At 37.9% G+C, this 14,946-nt stretch overlaps 1 protein-coding gene across 4 annotated transcripts in view; it reads right to left on the bottom strand.

Moving 5' to 3' along the window:
* LOC117435388 (palmitoyltransferase ZDHHC3) overlaps nucleotides 1-14,946 on the bottom strand; it is a 38,607-nt gene that overhangs the window by 17,029 nt on the left and 6,632 nt on the right. For 2 of the 4 annotated variants that reach the window (XM_034058493.3, XM_034058497.3), the window contains exons 2-6: nucleotides 8,266-8,594; nucleotides 6,811-6,935; nucleotides 3,726-3,822; nucleotides 3,278-3,359; nucleotides 1,442-1,572 (exon numbers count right to left, since the gene is read on the bottom strand). In XM_034058493.3, the coding sequence (XP_033914384.2) occupies nucleotides 1,442-1,572; nucleotides 3,278-3,359; nucleotides 3,726-3,822; nucleotides 6,811-6,935; nucleotides 8,266-8,568 (738 nt within the window). In that variant the 5' untranslated portion in view covers nucleotides 8,569-8,594. Of the gene's footprint in view, nucleotides 1-1,441; nucleotides 1,573-3,277; nucleotides 3,360-3,725; nucleotides 3,823-6,810; nucleotides 6,936-8,265; nucleotides 8,595-10,881; nucleotides 10,939-11,579; nucleotides 11,696-14,946 lie in introns of all 4 variants that reach the window. The other 2 variants (XM_034058496.3, XM_034058495.3) reach the window with 2 other exon arrangements.

The following is a 14,946-nucleotide window of genomic DNA, read 5'->3' as shown; positions in this document are numbered from 1 at the left end:
GGTCTACTTAAATCGCAGTAAATTTACGTATTTTTCACGGGTATGTTGTGGAATAAAATTAGGATTTCGCGGACATTTCGCGGACTGGTTTAAACATTAAATAAACCTAAGTAGACAGTATTTCAGAACACTATAAAGCCTAAAAATAGTGGTACTTGCTTCCTTACTAAAACAGTGCTGTCATTTGTTAAAGGCAGGCATGCAGCATCCCCCAGCAGTTGACTTGTCCATACAATGAGACTGCACGTCTGCATCCACTGAATTGGTTGGAAGTTAAGGCAAAGCTTTGCCAAGTTATACAGATGTGGAAATCGATTAGAAACAGCCCCAAAACTCGGTTACACAAGGGCATCTGGCATACTTTAATAAAGTCAATGTATGCAGCAAGTTCGTTGTTATGTTATTTGTCCCATCAAATAATTTATTTTATTAGTACCGAGTCAAAACAAAGAAAATGTGGCTATTCGGGTCTAAAATAATAAGCAGCAGGTTGAAGCGAGGTGGCTGTGCTAGACTGTTGTAGTACTGATTTAACTTGCAGACAGGAATACTTCTTGTCTGGGCTGACTTTCCAGGTTTCTGAAAGCTGTTTATTTTACGTTCTGTTCAGCAGCCTCTGTAGCCTTTTGTTTAATGTGTGATTCTGAAGCTAAATAGCGATCAATCATATTTTCTCCAAACACACATTAAGATATGCAAAACAATTACCTCAGTCTGCATGTACAGTTTATTTGGGAAATATCTTGAAACGATCATCAGCCGAATATACTTTGCTTTTTTTGTCGTCCATTTCTACTGTTTTACCTCCAATGCTGATTAAAACTTTGTCATTTGAATAGTAAACAAGAACGTTAACTGCTTTGGAGAATTTATTTTGTAAATGTTACTTGTGGACGTTTTTTGTTTGTTTGTTTTTTGCTTAAGTGCAATGCACACAGGACGGCGAAGGAATAAAAAAGGGCTATCTACAGATGGAAGATATGCAGTTTGCGTCGCTTGCGTTGTGCAGTAGTTCATTTAAACGAGGTTTATTTTTTTTTTTTCCTCTCTGTACTTGTTTGTATGCATTGGCCCCTAAGAGGTGAATTTCGCGGTGACCCCTCAATTTCACGATTTCCGCGAAATCGCGATTTAGGTAGATCCCTAATTATCAGCAATGCTGAACAACTGAGAGGAACTTTGTTTTTACCCCAAAAGTGGATTTTGGTGACTGACATTAACAGTTTGTGAATGTAGATACTAAAATATAACAAATCTCCCACCCCCATTTATTCATCTGATCCAACACTTAGAAGCTAGTATACAAGCAAATGCTTTCCATGTGATTATGGTTCCTGGGACATTACAGTGAGAGAACTTGAACCTTATACATTAACTAAGAAACAGACATCTATTCTGAGGGTTAAGGAAAAGGTAAAATGAGGTGGAAAGTGGTACTTACTGTTTCATCGGTACAAATTGAATGGATTTGGGTCCCAAACATCACAGATGTGAAAATGAGGAAAAGGAGCCCCTCAAAACACAACAGGATGAGCAGGATCACTGTTGCTGGAGGTGAGAAGGTACTGCACTCTGGGGAGAACACACAGACATTTATACAGGGGTTTGGAGAGTACAGGCTATTTTAGTGTGGCTGGGGTGGATAGGGGTGTGTGACTCTTAAAGGTACAGTCAAACATTTCACAAATAGCTGAATGGAAATCAAACAGAGCTTATACTTAGATATGGTAAGATTATATAGGGCTCTAGTTAGACGTTATGTGTGTACTTAAATACAATGTACAGTTCTGGTCATCAACAAAAAAATACAAAATTGCACTTGGAAAATGTACAGTGAAGGAGAACTAGACTCACCCCAGGAATACATGGTATAAGACACAGTATGGTAAAATACTTAAAGAATCCTGAATGGTGTGGATAAGGTTAACTCAAGCTTCTGTTGCAAACACGCCAAAAACAGAAGCGGACTAAAGGGCACAAATGGAGTGAAAGTGTATTCAGAATGGAAGGTCCATTAGGATGGTTTTATTTTTATGAAGAGAATAAATGTGTGTGATAGTCTACCAGGTAAAAACAAGAAACAGATACATACACTGAAAAGTCTTTGTTTTAATTGTTATGTCCTTATTTTTAAATTCCTTCCAGGCAGGAGTCATATATAAATGTGCCACGCAGTCTTTTAATTTTTCTGTTGCACTGTGCATGGGCAATGCAACATGTGGCAACACAAATTACAGAGCTGTTCAACTAGAGTCCCAGCTAAGGGGCTGATTTTCAAAGCTTGATAACTAAATTATACATGGGTATGCAATTTTAACTTATGTAGTCTTCCTCTTGTTTAGAGTCGCTTTGTATTTCGGCTTCTGTTTCAGTCACCATGTGGCATGACTTTTTAAAAGAAGGTTAACACACCCCTGTGGTCTCCATAGAGCTCACAGAGCCTCTAGTGGAGGTAAGAAACACAGTGCATCAGTAAGACATGAACTCACTAGGGGTAGTTTTGCAGGGGGACAGGTTCATAGTTACACTCAGATTTACTCAAAAGATTAGAAGTGATTCTGAGAACGTATTGAGTCTCATATTTGCATGACACAGTACAGGATTTTAATGTGTGTGTGTGTGTGTGTCCGTACGTGCTGCCGCCTGCCAACTATGTCACAGACACAACATGCACTTAAGAAATGAAGTCAAGAAATTAAAGTAGTAGGGGGCTCCCTTGTGGCGCATCTGGTAAAGCCACTCGGAGTGGAGTGCAGGATGCGCCCTATAGCCTGGAGGTCGCCGGCATGAGTCCTCCCAGGGGGACGGCGCACAATTGGCTGAGCGCCACCCGGGGGGAGGGAGGGTTAGGTCGGCCAGGGTGTCCTCGGCTCACCGCGCACCAGAGAGACCTGTAGTCTGGCCAGGTGCCTGCGGGCTTGCCTGTAAGCTGCCCAGAGCTGCGTTGTCCTCCGACACTGTAGCTCTAAGGTGGCTGCACGGTGAGTATACAGTGTGAAAAAAAGTGGTCGGCTGATGGCACAAGCTTCGGAGGACCGAGTCAGTGAAGGGGGTGGTAGCGGTGAGCTGAGCCTAAAAATAGTTGGATATGCCAAATTGGGATAAAATAATAAAATAATTGGTGATTACTAAATTAAAAAAAAAAAAAAAAAAAAAAAAAGACAACGAAATGAAAGTAGCATGAGCTGCCCATACCACAAACTCCTCAGTACTTTCTCTTTTTAATGATGAAGACTACATTTAAAGTCTTCCAAAAAAAAGGTCTGATATAACTTACTTGTCCAGTCTTCTTCGAAGCAATAAAGGAAATGAAACACTACCATCACAAGGCAATGCAAGGATATCAGCGCTATATACATCTGAAACACAAATTAAATATCCACTTCAGCGACCGCAATAGAGGATACATGCTCTATGCAGACGCAACCTACAGGGATGCTTAATACGTTGTTAGTACAGCGTCTCATTATAGAAGAGATGTCATCTTTTCTCAAACTATACAAAGAGAGACCCTACACTTTTAGTAGGATTATAAATTATATAAACCATTCATTTAGATTTATGTTTTAAAATGTTCATGTAAATCAGGTGAGATGATGAAATATATTTTGTCTTTGATATCGTTAACAAAAACAAAAAAGTCTCTTTAAATAACATAATTAAAAACCAAGAATTCAACTTCTTAGAACCAACCCGTGTTGTGGGGCAGTCTTAGCTGTACTCACTGTAAACAGCACAAAGTACTTCTGGTTTTCCTCCCCTACACAGTTATTGACCCAGGGGCAGTGGTGGTCCATCTTCCGAATACACCTCTTGCAAACACTGAGAAAGAAAAAAAAGAAAATGTTTGATAACATATACTGTGTGATAATCAGGGATCCTAGGAATCTGTTTGCTGCGGAATAACACAGATTTTATATGATAACACGTAAACAGAGAGATTTTCTATGGTTTTCAGAGATTTTTTTTGTTTTACACTTGGGGAGGGGCAAAAAACATACAAGGCTTTTTTGTTTGTTTGATAATAACCAAATCAATACACTTATAATATATAAATGTAAACACTTCTGGACTTCTGTGTATTTTTTTTCATTTTCGTTTTCTATGTCCAGAAGCTGTACTTCAGTAATTTCGATACCTAGCAATATTACTTTTTTTTCACCACTTGAATAAGTGTTGGTATCTGATTCAGACTCATCCAAAATCTCATCTCGAGTTTGGTTTCCCAAAAGATCAAAATTGACATACACTTGTCAGTCATCTTTATTTCCAATTTAAATATGGCTACTGTTTTTTCAACCCATGGGAATCTACTGTAATAGTCACACCCCCTTGTGACCTGTTTTGACCAATCAGGATAGAGTATTTAAAAGATCAATTTTATAATTTAACAATAGCCGTCCGGATGACGAAGACTAACTCGGAGTTGAACGAACATGAATATATATATATATATATATTTTTTACAACAGGGAACAATTTGTAATATTTGGAGTAAAAAATAAAAAAAGTATGTTTGTTTTATTGATTAATGGTGCTGGGAAGCTTGTAACTTGCTTAGAATTTGAAAGTGTAACCATTTTTATTTTATTTATTGATTTAGCAGACGCATTTATCCAAAGCAACGTACACATGTTATACTGTAATACAAGGTTACAGTTCAAGAATAATTAAAGTTATAAACTAAAATACAACATGAACAACAATAATATCCCTGGTGATAATGTATACCATAAAACCTTCAGTGAGTTTCAGGTATGTTAGAGAGAGTGAGTTGGGGAAGTATATTAGAAATGCACGGTTCACTGAAGCCCATAATGTGTTACTTTTGGATTCACCCAAAGTATTTGTTCAAATAAAAAAAAGATTTAAGATTAATAAGGCAATATTTGCCAATGTTCCAGAGAGACAGTCTTGCAGTCCTCATTTCATTCTTCCTGCTCCAACAAAAAGCTCTAAAAACCAGCTGTAAACCTAACCTAATTTGACATCTTTCAGAAGCGTTTCTTAGTTTCACCTAATAGTCTACATTGTTCTGGTTACATCATTCTGTTTGCTTCAAATCTTTATCACCTGTTATTAAAAGTACAAAAAGGTTATGCAAGTTTAAATCTTACTCAAGGTTATTTATAAATGGTTACAAATGTTTGTGTCTGAATCTGTGGGCTAACACTGCCAACATTTCAATATGTCCATACAGCGTTCACATACTATAGTCCATCTCCTCCTCAGTAAGTTTCCACAGACTTGCCTTTGTCTTGTGGAAGGTCATAGAAACTCTAGTTTTAACCCTATCCTAATACCACCTTAAGTTAAAGAAAATACACAGCATAACAACATTTCATAATCTGGAAACTGATCAATGCACATTTTATTATGGGTCTAAAACAGCAAATTCAGCTCTTACCAGGACAGAATGGATTCAATTGCAGATAATAAAAAAAAAGGAAAAGCCTTTTGGGAATTTAGTTTAGCCACATTAAACAACAGAAAACAAAACAGCAAGAAATTTACTGAATTACTGTACTGTTAAAAGCTGATACAATATTTTTGCTGACCTCCAAAGTCTTGGGTTAACACCCACAGTGCAAACAAACCTGTTGGATTACTTTGGCGTACACTGAGAAAGCGTGGTAAGAACTGTGGAATGCTGTTTTGTAAATTACCAAATACTGTAATGCAGTGCTTTGTTTTGCAATAATTGGAACAGATTTTTATACACATTGATATATCTAACATTGTTAATGTATAAATCCCCGGCGTTTATAAAGCAACTGCTAGGTAGTATAATGACTTTCTCTGAAATATGACACTTTTACATATCTGACAGACCCTTGGAACCAATTAAATTGGATATGACAGATTCTACTGTATTGTGTCAGGCTTTACACATAGGATATGAACCTTAAATATCTGTTTAAGACTACAATTTATAATAAAATTAACAATAAAATCTAATGAAAAATGAAATCTATTCTGCGTAATACTGCTCACTGTTCTGGTTGATCTTGTGATTGTAAGAAAATAGACATTTGATGTGGTATATGACATTTCTTACTGATGTATGCCTTACATCGACTAAGGGCAGAGTGTTGCAGGGGGACAAGGTTCATGGTAACACTTTGGTGTACCAGATGAACTTCATGGTTAGATATGATTCTGAGAGCTCTACAAGGATGTTAGAAAAAGGCCACCAGGATGTGATGACAAAAAAGCTATATAAACAAGAAGAATACATTAGTCAAGATATTTCTGATATTTTATATATACCAAAGTAGCTCTTTAATGACCCTTGATCTACCACAGTGGTCCTTGATGTTCCCGGGTTGCAGTCTGAGCTACATATTCAACTGACTGGTCAGACACCCACAGTCACAGCCCTTTCAAACTCTGACAAAGCCTGGCTTCCACCCATTTTAAGGCCAACTAACTAACTGCTCTAGGTCTTACATACATTACTTACTTTACTGACTTCTCTACAGTGCAAACTTTATTTCCTAATAAAGTGGCCACACCTTGGACATCACCAAACAAACAATTGGTAAAAGATCCTTTTTAGACTGGCAGACCTGCAAAGTTGAAAACCTTTTTAACAGGAAGCCTGGGATTCCGCAGGGCCAGAGATTGGATTTCTATTATTATTATTATTATTATTATTATTATTATTATTATTATTATTATTATTATTATTACTACTACTACTAAATTGCCTTACACTGGACTTTCTGGTGGCCAGCTGTTTGCTTTTCGTAAACATGTCTACTGTATAAAACCTGTTCTGTACAAGCCCTTGTTCATACTGGTCCCTACCTGCAGTGGTGGGCTCGGTCTGGCTTGATGCTGCAGCACTTGGGACACTTGTAGACCACCTGGCCCGGTTTCAGCTGTAAACTTTCAATAAACTCCTTAGTGGCATTCCCTTTTGGCACTGCTCCCTAGAGGTGAAGAAAGGGGACAACCAATGAATAGTACAGGATGCTATCCGGATCAATGTAGCATAGCATGACCCTGAATCCCTAAATGTATACATCACATCAGATTATAATAAAAAATCTGATATTTTGGCCATGTTGATGGGTGTACTGCACTTTAATACATAAAGGTGTGTCACTAATTCACTGCCTCAGTATTTTTTGTTGTCAAATAAGAACATAAGAAAGTTTACAAACGAGAGGAGGCCATTCAGCCCATCTTGCTCGTTTGGTTGTTAGTAGCTTATTGATCCCAGAATCTCATCAAGCAGCTTCTTGAAGGATCCCAGGGTGTCAGCTGCAACAACATTACTGGGGAGTTGGTTCCAGACCCTCACAATTCTCTGTGTAAAAAAGTGCCTCCTATTTTCTGTTCTGAATGCCCCTTTATCTAATCTCCATTTGTGACCCCTGGTCCTTGTTTCTTTTTTCAGGTAAAAAAAGTCCCCTGGGTCGACATTGTCTATACCTTTTAGGATTTTGAATGTTTGAATCAAATCGCCGTGTAGTCTTCTTTGTTTAAGACTGAATAGATTCAATTCTTTCAGCCTGTCTGCATACGACATGCCTTTTAAACCCGGAATAATTCTGGTTGCTCTTTGCACTCTTTCTAGAGCAGCAATATCCTTTTTGTAACGAGGTGACCAGAACTGAACACAATATTCTAGGTGAGGTCTTACTAATGCATTGTAAAGTTTTAACATTACTTCCCTTGATTTAAATTCAACACTTCTCACAATATATCCGAGCATCTTGTTGGCCTTTTTTATAGCTTCCCCACATTGTCTAGATGAAGTCATTTCTGAGTCAACATAAACTCCTAGGTCTTTTTCATAGTTCCCTTCTTCAATTTCAGTATCTCCCATATGATATTTATAATGCACATTTTGTATATTGCATGCAATACACTTTTCTCTATTAAACACACTTTTCTCTATTAAATGTCATTTGCCATGTGTCAGCCCAGTTCTGAATGCTGTCTAGATCATTTTGAATGACCTTTGCTGCTGCCACAGTGTTTGCCACTAACATATGAGCACTATATTGAATTGCCAGCTTTAATAGAAGCTATATTAGATATGGTTTAGGACCTTCACATAGAGCTCTCCTACAGTATTTCTGGGTTATCATAAGTTAAGATTGTACATGTTTTTTTTTTTTTTTAAATATTGCTTTACACTTCCTTTTAACATTTTGTACTGAATTAATAAATGTATTGTCTACAATAATTAAAACGCACAGGCCCAATAGAAGCCCATGCTCCTCCAAAGTGAAGCTTAGCAGGCGTGCTTACCGGGTCTGTCAGCATGGCCCTGAAGTGGGAGGCTAAGGCGAGGAAGGCCAGCGCATTGAAAAGGACTCCATTGATTATGCTGTACACCAGGCTCTTGGAGGGCACCAGCATGACGAACAGCACCACGAACTCTGCGTAAAAGACCAGCAGCCAGGTGATAACACCGCAGACGATGCCGCAGCCGTCCTGGATGAACCACATGCCGTCCGCCGTGCCGCGAGGGGGGGGAGGCACACACTGGTCAGGCTGCAGGTAGCCGGCTTGCCTCTCGATATCCCTGCACCGGTGAGCCGGGCTGCGCATTCTAGGATGCGTGGTCCATTGTCACACTGCAGAAAACAAAAAAAACACACTGAGACAAATACATATAAAAATGTTCAATGTGCTGTTTGACAAAGGGCATCAAGGTTACAATCAGTGCTAGTCTGTGATAACTGGGGTGGGATATTACACAAATGCTGAATTCAGATTAGTCTCAGTGGAAAACTTTTACCCTCATGGGTTGAAAAAGCAACACCGTGGCCAATGATGCCCAGACTGGAGGTCATCTTTTCAATCCAAAGGGAACAGTTTTCCACTACAAGGTGAAAACTGCAGTCAATATCTGTTTAATTAAACAGCACAAACCATTCTGGTCATGTGACCCTGCATTAGCCAAATGGGAAAGGAGTTTCAATTCTAAAGGTTTGATAAATTGCGGCATTGACTAGTAACCACTTAGCAACATTTAATTCCAATCCAGTATAGTACCTTGTTCCAACCTTGTCAATACAATTGATCGGTTCAGCGTCTTGTTTCAACCACTTTTTTTAATTGAACCTAGTTCAAACAAACAATTAAGGACCTTAAGGGGAACTAGGTCCTGGAATGGAATAGAATGAAAGAGACACAAGTGAAAGATACACTGGTTTTGCCTCCAGTACAAGAACAAGAAATGCAAGAACTGCCGTAACTAATGGAAAAGCTGTGGCAATACTCTGGATTAATACATCTGCCTTTATGTCTGCACTCTCTGGACTGCTGATATACTGTAGACAGAGGAATCACCAAGACTTTACATTTAACTGTAATGCTTTTTTGGGATTTGCACCATTACACACCCCTTAACTGCAGTTTGTTGGTTTGTTTTTACTTTACTTCAATGCTGCGATACTGAAGCAGGGGTGCAAATCGTTTTGAAAATTGGTGCTAAACTGCTCTTCAATTAGTGTTTATACGGTATTAGACAGGATTGTGTGCTCTTCAATTAGTGTTTATACGGTATTAGACAGGATTGTGTGCTATATATTTATATGTATAACTGCTTAAGACCAAAATTGAAATATTAAGAAACTAAAGACTGCAGACCAGAGTAGCCAAAACATTCGACATATTAACAAAACAATAGCTCATGAATTCAGCTACACTCAATAGTTAGAAAGAAAGCTGTTCACATTGTTGATTCATTTTATTGATGGATTTGATTTACAATTAGCTGCAACAACTGATTTTGCTTTAACTTAAATCCGTGATTATATGCATCTATTCAAACAAGGATGTTTTTTGTTTTTTTTTAAATCAACAAAACATGTTTAACTTTTGCGGTAAAATGAACATGCTTGTGAACACGAAACTTTATTTTACAATATCTGAAAACCGTAAAATGCATTTTTCATTACCTGGCAAGCCTACTATTGCCCACATATTTTTTTTATTTTATTTTTTGTTTATTTAGCAGACACCTTTATCCAAGGCGACTTACAGAGACTAGGGTGTGTGAACTATGCATCAGCTGCAGAGTCACTTACAATTACGTCTCACCCGAAAGACGGAGCACAAGGAGGTTAAGTGACTTGCTCAGGGTCACACAGCGAGTCAGTGGCTGAGGTGGGATTTGAACCGGGGACCTCCTGCTTACAAGCCCTGTTCTTTAACCACTGCACCACACAGCCTCACCCACCTTTTTGACTTGCTGATTTAATTGGTAATTGGGTAAAATGTGCACTGTGAAGACATGTTTGCAACCAGTTTCTGCAGTTAAAGTTCCCACACAAACCTTCTCTCCTGTGTATGACGAGGTGTGCGGGTGGGTCATGTGAGTAGTCCAGACCCAATGAGAAACTATCATCTATGGTTGCCAAGGAATTAAAAAAATTAACAAACATGTCTACTGCTGGTGCTGTATGAGTTACCCTGGTGCCAAATCTGCACCCCTGTGAAGGATACCTGTATAGCAATTTCCACAAATTTTGAAACTAGAGACACAGATACTTTTGTGAACGCAGTCCTTCACAGAGCTGAAACAAGGCATATTCACAAAACTGAAAGACTCCTTATCTAAAGCCTGTTTCAAGACGGGTTTCCAGATGTTCACTTTATTAATACATTTAAAATGCAAGCCACAATGTTGTGTGTCCCATATAAAAATACATATGAACAGACCGAATGGCAGGGGGTGTTCAAGTTAGGTGCTTCAAATACTTAACCACACATTCCAAGGAGGCATGCTTGCATGATCCGCGACGGAAAGTTTCTGGCTATATCCCAAGGCCCTCAAATTACATCAGGCATGAATTCACAAATAAAAAAATAAAAAAACATTTAAAAAAATTATTAATTCATTAATTATATAAACACCGTGCTTTTATCAGCATCAAGTTTGTTTGTGCGCCGCGCTGATTGCTTCCTGACTTCCTGGAGAAAAGAGAGAAGAAAAAAAAAATACTTTGCAAGAAGTGTCTCTCTGTCACAGCTGATGTGAGGCAGTGATATGTGATGTAACAAAAGAATCATACCAAACATAGCATCGCCTGTTTTACAGAATTTCCTTCTCACTGGAGAAATTTGACTCGTATTGCAAGTACTTTTTTAAAATGTTCACAATAAAAGAACATACTGAAAAATAAGCGACACATCAAACTAAAACAATAAAGTGAACTAAGAGACAAGCAATCCATTTATCCTGCTTTTACATGTGCTTTAATAAAAAGAAAGCACAGAAGTTTGTCACAGCGCTCATACATGCCAGGGACATTAAACCTATCAGAAACCAGAAGTGCTATGCATCATATTCCACATGTAAAGTGTGTTACCAATGTTTCAATTAAAAACTATTTATTACCGATTTTATCTCTATTTTAATATATGTAAATATAACTCAGAAAAATTCCCCCAATTTTTTTTTTAAAAGATAAAAAGCGAAAATGCGGAACACTAGATATATGTTAACATTCAATCCTTAAACTCGACGAACTTCAATATAAAGCCATACAGATAAATACAATAAGGGAATGCATTAATAACTTATAAAACAGTTTGTTTAATATTATAGGCACCTTTTTTTAGCGATTGCCTCCGACGATGGTTCCAGCTGGATTTGTAGCTGGACTGGGCTGTTTACGCTTCAACCTGTGTAGCTTGCTGGTGAATTTCTTATTCTTACAGCAATTGGCTGCAAAGACAACAACAGGTTTAGCCAAAGATTGGATAATGTTTGTTGGGTTGGTTTTTCTTGTTTACAGTTTCCTAGTAGCTGAAGACATTGCATTCTGGGAGATGTAGTTGTAGCCGTGCCGCAAAATTGCTATGCGTATTTTTAGTACATATTTCTGATTTTTTCATTTGTAAAAACAGCAGGTACGCAGCTTATCTGGACCGCTGCTTATAGGTATTAAGAACTTTTACATTTTTTATGGTATACATTTTTACAGGTCTGATGATGGAGTATAAACCGACCTTAAGACCATTTTGCTACCTACTTTCCAGACTGGTAGTAAATCCTCACTACTGCCTTAAAAAAGTTAACTTCTAGCCCTGTAAGAACAGCATCAGTAATAAAACAATCAAATGAGATGGATGCAGTAATTGTATCAATTAAATATGCGATTAAACCCAAGATTAACTAAGATTAAAATCATGATTGTGATTCATTTTTTTTAATCGCTTGACAGCTTTTTGGGTCTTCCAGTCCTGGGTTCGTCAATTACAGATGATGTTTCTCTGTACTTGTTGATTATGCTTTGGATACCACACCTTGAAAATCAAGTGATGCAAGCTAGTTCACTCAATGTTTTTCCTTCTTTACCCAAGTCAAAGTTGCAATAGTAATAATAATAGTAAAAATATGGAGGCTTTGAGCCTCCCTGCGTCCGCCACCCGTCCGCTCCAGCTCATCCAGAACTCTGCTGCCCGCCTGGTGTTCTCTCTGCCTCGCTTCGCCCACGCTACTCCACTACTCCGCTCGCTCCACTGGCTCCCGATCACCGCTCGCATCCAGTTCAAGACTCTTGTACTAGCCTACAGATGCCTTGACCAGACTGCACCCAGCTACCTCCAGACCCTCATCTCTCCCTACACCCCCACTCGACCTCTCCGCTCCGCCTGCACTAGAAGACTAGCTCTACCTCCGCTACGCTCCCCTGCCTCCAGAGCCCGCTCCTTCTCCACCCTTGCTCCGCAGTGGTGGAATGACCTTCCTACAGATGTCAGGACTGCCCAGTCCCTGACCACATTCCGGCGCCTCCTCAAGACTCACCTCTTCAAAGAGCACCTGTAGAACTCCTCTGTTTGTATCCTGGGACACTATCACCCTTCATGTAAATGTGCTTTATTTTGCTCTTATCTGCCCCCTATTTTACTGCATTTAATCCTGTACTTCAGAATACTGTAATCTGCCAAGTGTTTAACCTGTAGTACTTTGTATTTAATCACATCCTGATGTAACTATCACTATTTAATCATATCCTGATGTAACTATCACTATTATCTGCTGTATTATTGAATTGTGGTTTGTCACACTTGTACTTTGCTGAACAAAAGTTATTGTATTTCTTGCTCTTATTGTATTACTTGTATTGTAACACTTGAAATGTATTTGCTTACGATTGTAAGTCGCCCTGGATAAGGGCGTCTGCTAAGAAATAAATAATAATAATAATAATAATAATAATAATAATAATAAATTGTTGATGCTCATAATGCATCAGAGTAGAAAAATGCAACATGTCTAAGACTTTTGCACAGCAGTGTATATACTTTTTTGACCTGAAAAAAGAAACAAGGACCAGGGGTCACAAATGGAGATTAGATCAAGGGACATTCAGAACAGAAAATAGGAGGCACTTTTTTACACAGAGAATTATGAGGGTCTGGAACCAACTCCCCAGTAATGTTGTTGAAGCTGACACCCTGGGATCCTTCAAGAAGCTGCTTGATGAGATTCTGGGATCAATAAGCTACTAACAACCAAACGAGCAAGATGGGCCGAATGGCCTCCTCTCGTTTGTAAACTTTCTTATGTTCTTATGTTCTTAAATAGTACATTTAGTATTATTTTTCCTATTTTTTTTGCAAAACAGAAACACAGAATATTTAATCACACAGCGACTTTCTGATATAAATTAACAAGCTCTAAAAGTATGATTATTCTTTTTTCATTCTTCTTTGGGAGGGGGGTTTCCCAGTGGAAGCTTTTTAAAAATGATTAAAATTGTGCATTCTGATGCATTTTTGGATGGTTTAAGCATGTGCTATACTAGTAGTGGTCTGCTTGTAGTTTCTGACAAAGTACTCCATTAGTTACATGAAGGAGTCTTATTTCAGCACCGCTCACAGCAAGACAAGACCAACAAGAAGAAAAATGGACTTTGAACATCAAGGCTCCTGCAACACAAGACTGGCTGAAAATGTGTGTGGAATTGGTGACCGCACCTTTAATTTTGTCCACCTGTAATATGGGAAAAAGCATTGTCAGCTTAGTGTTAGTAAAGTCCTGATCTGACAGCACGTAACACAGACAGCTCTTATGAATACATGTTACTGTTTATTTTTCAGTAAAAACAAGTTTGAAGTGCATCGAGTTTGTTCCACTATTTACTATATTAAATACACCACAGCAAGAACATTTCAATACAATTTTTCCTGCAATCACGTAAGCTGAAGTGCATTTCATTTTTAATTCCCTAAAGGTTTTTTTTTTTTTTTCTCAGCAGTACACTTCCAAAATAAAGTCCCAATTATTTCTATGCGTTCTGCAAATCACCTTAAAATGGTCAATGTCTATTTTACCTGGAATAGTTGTGGCTGCTAAGAAGATGCAACAGACTAAATCTGTTTATGTTGACTCAAAACTTTATTTAAGCAATCTGTTTATGTTGACTCAAAACTTTATTTAAGCACTCTACGACTTGACTGGCGAAAGATAATGTTGGTTTATTGGAGTTCACAAAGAAAACTTTTTTTAGCTTGATACGTTAACCTTTTCACTTCCCTTTTGGTTTAAATACTGAGCTTTTTGCTGCATTTACAGCACTTTAACAAAATGCAGTGAAAATAATTTTAATAATGTCACATGTCCAACACACAAACCTGAAGTGTATTTTTATTTTAGTTGTTCGATGTTCATTTTAAGTTTCATTTTTACACAACAGTACTACTCACACATGTTTGGTGACCATCGCAACTTGTAAGAAACTCTATACATGAACTCGCAAAATGACAAGCACCTATGGGTACATATTTTACGATATGATAAAGGAATACGCTTTTTTTGTTGCACGTGTACAGCTATTATTTACAATGAATAGCTTTTATGTATTATATCTTAAAGTGAGATAATAGGACAACAAATGTACTGAATGATAATACATGAAAATAGTCTTAATATTTTTTAATAAAAGTAGCCAACGCAGATGTAACACGGGT

Source organism: Acipenser ruthenus, chromosome 3 (assembly GCF_902713425.1).
Source record: "Acipenser ruthenus chromosome 3, fAciRut3.2 maternal haplotype, whole genome shotgun sequence".
In the NCBI taxonomy this organism is placed as follows: Eukaryota; Metazoa; Chordata; class Actinopteri; order Acipenseriformes; family Acipenseridae; genus Acipenser; species Acipenser ruthenus.
Note: the sequence above shows the minus strand (reverse complement) of the source record. Positions and strands in the feature narration are given on the sequence as shown.